The sequence below is a fragment of the Oryzias melastigma genome, linkage group LG21 (assembly GCF_002922805.2).
Source record: "Oryzias melastigma strain HK-1 linkage group LG21, ASM292280v2, whole genome shotgun sequence".
In the NCBI taxonomy this organism is placed as follows: Eukaryota; Metazoa; Chordata; class Actinopteri; order Beloniformes; family Adrianichthyidae; genus Oryzias; species Oryzias melastigma.
The window spans coordinates 12,541,907-12,548,241 of record NC_050532.1 but is presented as its reverse complement, the minus strand read 5'-3'; the positions used below and the strand labels follow the sequence as shown (position 1 = coordinate 12,548,241).

Here is a 6,335-nt window from a genome sequence, read left to right as displayed (position 1 = left end):
TTCGGGGTCGCGGGGGTGCCGGAGCCTAACCCGGCTGCTGATGGGCGAAGGCGGGGTTCACCCTGGACAGGTCGCCAGTCTGTCGCAGAGCCTCAATCACACACATTCACTCCCACATTCACACCTAGGGCCAATTTAGAGTCATCAATTAACCTATGAAGCATGTTTTTGGATGGTGGGAGGAAGCCGGAGTCCCCGGTGAAAACCCACGCATGCACGGGGAGAACATGCAAACTCCACACAGAAAGGTCCCAGCCGGGATTTGAACCGGGGCCTTCTCGCTGTGAGGCGAGAGCGCTAACCACTGCGCCACCGTGCTGCTTACAAGCCCCCCCCCCATCTCAACAATGAGAATTATAATTTTATGTAATAAATCCCCATAATTTATGCTTTTATGTAGCACAGAACATCATAATCAACAAAACTTCTGAAAACACAAAAGCGGAGGGAAAGGCAGTAGCATATGGGGTGACAACAATAATCTGTTGTCTGTTAGTATCTTTCAGATTTGGAAAAGTGACAATCTCCTCTCACAATGGGCTTTTCCCCCTGTGGCGTTCTAAAGGAAAGGGTCCATTCACGCACCGATGTTACTTTGACCTCACTCACCTATATAAATGCTTCCACTTTTTTTCAATAAGACAGATTCACACAATGTACATTACTGTCCACAATAGCACTGAGACAAAAAAGCAAACATCGCTATGGTTAAATGAAAACGTAATAATTCCTGTGTTTTGAACCTGTTGCAGGTGAGGTGAGAGGTGGGCGATATGAGCGAGTGTTTGTAGATGGACCTTGAGCCGTGAGTGGGATAAGCACAGAGCTGATTCCTGAGCTGTTGAACCTGCTCATGACTGCACAGCTGGATTTTGGTCATGTTTTGGCGTCGCAGACATTTAGGAAGTTGTGTTTTCATGTGGGGATCTTTTGTACCAGGACTTGCTTGTTTGGTCTGGAGTTATTCCCACAGTGCTCACCCTTGCTGGAGCGGCTAGTGTCCAACATGGCAGCCTCACGGCTGTAGCACGGACCCTGTCGGGGTCTGTGCTGTTACAAACAGACAGCTGGTTCCACCTGCAGCAGGTTTATTAGTTCAGACAGGAACTAAGCGCAGCTACAAGTCCACAAAGCTAAATCCAGGTCAGACAGACAGAGGTCATTCACAAGCATGGATTCATTCAAGAAGAGACTGGAGTAGTCAGAGTTAAGGTGAGGGTCAGGGCAGGCAGCAGGCAATCAGAGAAGAATCAGGTCAGAAACAGAGGATCCAGTCCAGATAGAAACACTCAGTAATACATGCAGAGGGGCACAAACAATACTTCACACAGAGTGAGACTCTATGTGCTGCTTAAGAAGCAGGTGGTTGATTGTCTGATTGGAGACAGCTGAGCAGCATCCAGGAACTGTTGGCCGGGGCTGCTGGGAGATGAAGTGCAGTCAGTACTCTGGAGACTGTTCCTGCTGGTGACCAGAGGGGGAGTCAGAGCTGTGACACCTGACAGGTGGGCGCTGTGGTGACGTGTGGCTGAGCTGCTCCTATAATAGTGGAGCAGCTAACTAAAAAAATCTTTCATTTTATGATACAAGCATGAAATTTGGCTGAAGTACTTCTAAGACACCAAATTTTAAGAAAAAACTGCTAGCCACTTTAAATTCCAAAATGGCGGCCATTTTCCAAGATGGCCACCAAAGGTTGTTGGTGTAATGAGTTACATTGAAAAAATATAAGTACTTCATCAGGTAACTTGACTGCCAGAGCCATTATAGGGCATTTTTTAGGCAGAAAGAGCTCATCCTCACAGCCACCCTGGCATTAGCAGTCCATTTTCGGGGCCAAAAACCATTGAAAACATCATCAAGTAAACTATTTTTATGATATTCTGCCAACTTTACTGCCATGGTGGCCATCTTGAAAAAAATGGCAGCCATATTGGATTTTTGTGTGGCTAGCACTTTTTTCCTGTAACTAGACCCAGAGACTATAACTGTACCAAATGCCATGCTTGTATCATCAACTGAACGATTCTGGCTAAAAATGACACTAAGCTGTGTGGTGGAATATTTGTTGATCCGATGAAATGAAGAAATGTCAATGTCTGCTCCACTGTTAGAGATTCCTACATTGTCTCCTCACTGCAGAGCCAAGCCCTACCTGTCTTTCATAGTTCTAGTTATGTATTCCTGCCTGTATGCATTGTGTAGGGGGGTCATGGAGTGTATGTGTGAGTGGAGGGCAAAGGCTTGGTTTTAGTTGTTCTCTTTTTTGGATTTTGTTGTTTGTTTTTAACTGTGTAGCCCTGTGAGCTGCAACCCTCCTAAAATCTAAAGAGGAAACTGATCGTTATTTTATTTTGGGATGGGCATTAATTTTTCCCAATAACAAGCACCGGTGTTGTTTTAAAAATTGCAGAAACTCTGCAGTTCTCCGCGAAAGTCCCGCCCACTGACGTCGCAGGAGGCGAGAAGTTTAGAGTGGAAAGACACGCCCCCAGATTCCAGCCGAGCTGACCTGAAATCCAGCTGGATCAAAACTTCTCCCAAAAAATGTTTTATTATCTTTCACAAGCACAATAAAGAAAATTTATGAGAAAAAAAAAAAAAAGCTGAAAAAAGACAGAATTCCAGGAAAATTTTCAAAAAGACAGCAGTGCTCTGTGGAGAGAAATTCTTATTTTCTGGGCAGCGTGGAAGCTAAATCCACACAGTGAGATCACATGATGGAGCTGTGAGGTCTGTGATGTTCCTCTATCAACAGAAATATATGTGGCCCAAAGGAATCTGTGACTTTAGCCTGATTTTTTTTTTTTACAGTTAAACATGTTGATTAGTTTGTTGACAAATTTTATTCCTGCTGTTTTTATAGAATAACACCTAAAACTTTCATTCTATGCTGTGAAAACAGTTTGCTAAACATTTTTGGACTTTGAACAGCAAAATTAATCAAATTATTCCAGATGTAAGTTGCAATTTTGAATGATTTTGTGTCTAGTGTGTGAATACAACATGGAAAAATGACAAAATAAAGGTAGTGTTACATAGGAGACGGAGTGCTGATTAAAATGACGCCAAATAAGCAGCAGGTAGTCTTTCAATATACAGAGGTAAAGCAGACAAAAACAGAGTTTTAGACCCTATAGGTTCCTAAGGGTTAGAAATAAATGTTCTAAATGTTCAATTTTGTCTGTTATTTCATGTTGTGATTATTTGCAGACAATAAGTGTCTGGTAAATATTGTGATTATTTTTTTCCGGGTTTGCGATTAATTAGTTAATTTTTTTTAATTGATTCCCAGCTCTAATATATATATACTGTACATTAGGGCATAAACAGCAGCTGTTCATCACTAATATTTGTTAATCACTTTGCATATTTTCATATTTTACTTAAGAACTACCTTTTTTAATTTACCAAATTTGCATTACATATATAAATGATTTTTTTAAAATAAAATAAAATCTTGCTGATTGAAATGCTCATTTTTCTGGGACTGTTTTCTTGCTGCATTGGATTTTGTCAGTTGTGCTGCGGTTAATGCATGGATACGTTCACGTGTGATCAAAGCGCGTGCGCTGGAAACAGTGACACCCTCCAACAGTGTGCCAGACGCCTCTGTCTGCATTATGGTGGGGGTCACCATCAGCACATTTACAGTGATGTAAACACAATAAAAGCAGGGGTCACACACAGGTCACGTATGGTGACGGTGTTTTCCATAGAAGCTGGATGAAAGTTTGATTCGGATAAGGACAAAGGCAGAGCTGAGCGCCACTGGAAACCTAAAGCAGACCGCCCAGCTGCTGAGTTACTGATTGACTGAAACCGCTGAGGGCAAAGTGAGTTGAAGTGGCGATGTTTCAGCTTCCGACAGTGGGTTTATGTAGCAGACAGACACGTGTCTCCTGCTCATCTGACAGCTCTTGTCTCACACAGAGAGGGAGGTCACTGCACTGAGATGGCGATGGTGTGTCTCACAGACTTTGAGGAGTATGCAAAGGAGCACCTTTCAAAGGCCACCTGGGACTATTACGCTGCCGGAGCGGATGAGTGCTGCACCCGCGATGACAACCTTCTGGCTTACAAGAGGTAGGACAAGCGGAGGCATCAGTCCATGATGCTGCGTGGAAGCATAGGACGCACAAACGCAGCACCATACCCCAAAATCATTACATATTAGCTTTGTGACCAGAATTCCACAGCAGAGATAAACAAAACCTTTGTTTTCCTGTTTTCTTTGACTGTTTTTGAAGAATGATTCTTCTGAGAAGTTTTGTTTTACATGTTTGTAAAAGCTGTTTGTGTCTTTTGTTGCTGTTTTAGTCGAGCAGAGTCATGTCCGGTTCAGTAAACATTCACAGTGTTGTTGACCTTTAACGTGGTGTGTGTGTGTTTGGACGGTGGACTTTAGCTTGTGCAGGTGTTTGTGTGTTTTCTTTATGCATTAAAATGTTCAGACAGATTTGAAACTATCTTACAAATGAACCTTTTAAGGATCTAACATTACATGTTTTAGTATTTATCAATATTTTTCAAATCTCCCTCCAAAACTAGTTTATGAAAAACCACCTTTACATACTTTTGGGTTTTCGACTAAAGACTGAAAACTGCTTTTATTTGCCCCAAAATGTCAAAAAAGCTTTAAATGGAACCTGATCCATCCATTCAAACAAACAACCCTGAAACATTTTGAAACCTCTCGTTGTGTTTCAGGCGTTTTGTTTGTTGATCACATTTTGAGACCATAATATATTGTTTATTTAATGCCGTCATGATAAACTTTTTATCAGTTCATGTTAGGACTCTGTCTGTTTGTGGACTCTGCACAGGTGTGAGTGATTTTTCTCACCCTTGTGTAGACAATGAATGACTGACAGACTTCTGGGTTGAATCCATGGCTGCTTCTGAACACTTCCTGCTCCCCCTGTTAGACTGAGGGATAGTTTCTGATTTTTTCCCACTTTTTCTGGCATTCATCTCTGGTCTCCTCATGTCAGTTCTTCAATGCTAGAGTTCTTGTTTCCTGGTGTTTCTTTGCACGTTTAGCTTCTCCACTTCTGTTGTTGGAGTGAGTCGTCGACACGATGGATCTCAGGTCACGATTTTTGGTGGAAGTGGGTGCGTCGATGTGCATAGAGGCCGATCCTCGACAGACAGACTCGACGACTGGGAGCTTCTAGTGGCCAACATCTGCATCTGATGCCGAAATGAAACATTGTGACCAACCATCACGATGAGTGGATTATGGTGAGAGAGGCTTGTGAGGTCCAGTCCCACTCTCTCCTCCTAAACCGACCGTTGCAGGCAGGTTCAGAAACCAAGACATGCTTGACTAGAGGGTCCAGGCCCAGCAAGTTGGCCAGACAGGTACCTGAATTGGGAAGCCTGATGGCCCTTCAAGCGACTTGTGCCTGCTGTAAAGATGAAACAGCATGACTTGCCGTCGATTATCGGCAGATGCAGAGGCCAAGCCGACCAGATGACTGCCAGATTTAGGTTTGCCAGGTCATTTCCTACACTGGCAAGGAGTTAAACTGCGGCCTGGCTCGCATTCACTGGAGCCCCTTTTGTAAAACCCTTGCCGATGCGAGTAGCCAGGGGTCAGTGCTTGATCAGGAGAGGCTGTTTTATGCATCACTAGTCCAACAACGACTTGGAATTGACCCAGTCAGTGGCGTAAGGGACAATTCTCCGAGCCACCGCCAATCTCCACTTCTACAAATGTGATGATTCCTGAGAAAATCCCAAATTCCAACCATTCAAAACTAAAGCAGGAGCAACAACTCTTTGACACCTTGATGAAAATACAATAATCCTCCAGGTAATCTGCGGTTCAAGATTCAGTTGTCTCTGACGTTAAAAGAAAAACATTTTGTAGTCTTGATTTGCTCATCAGCCTGTCGATGGTTTCCTCAGTCATCTGGAGGTGTTTGATCCTTTTAGCCAACCCTCAACTGACCTCATCCCTGACCCTAAAGTTTTTCCTTCAAATTCCCAAAACCTGTTCTTGACATAGTTTCTGCAGAGCAGTAGGAGTTCAGCAGAAACTCAACAATGAGTTGTAAGCAGGACACTTGACATCCCATCATCCCTTTGTTTTACACTCTCTCCCACTAGCTTACAGCCCCTCACAACCCCGAGCTAACATTAGCAGTACAACAAAAATGGGGAGTTGGTGAAGGTTCTCATTCATTCACGTGGTGTTGTCTTGAAGTTGAGTCAGAGCAAAAATGTGGGCAAACATTGGACCTATCCAGTCGAACAGTTTAGATCCAGATTCCAGTCCAGGTGAGGAAAAAATAGACGTTCATGGATCAATTTGTCTACTGGTGGATCCA

The 6,335-nt window shown here is 43.3% G+C and overlaps 1 protein-coding gene across 2 annotated transcripts in view; it reads left to right on the top strand.

Moving 5' to 3' along the window:
* hao2 (hydroxyacid oxidase 2 (long chain)) overlaps nucleotides 1-6,335 on the top strand; it is a 20,284-nt gene that overhangs the window by 6,063 nt on the left and 7,886 nt on the right. The window contains exon 2 of one of the 2 annotated variants that reach the window (XM_024260452.2): nucleotides 3,934-4,086. In XM_024260452.2, the coding sequence (XP_024116220.1) occupies nucleotides 3,934-4,086 (153 nt within the window). Of the gene's footprint in view, nucleotides 1-3,933; nucleotides 4,087-6,335 lie in introns of those variants that run through there. The other variant, XM_024260454.2, reaches the window with a different exon arrangement.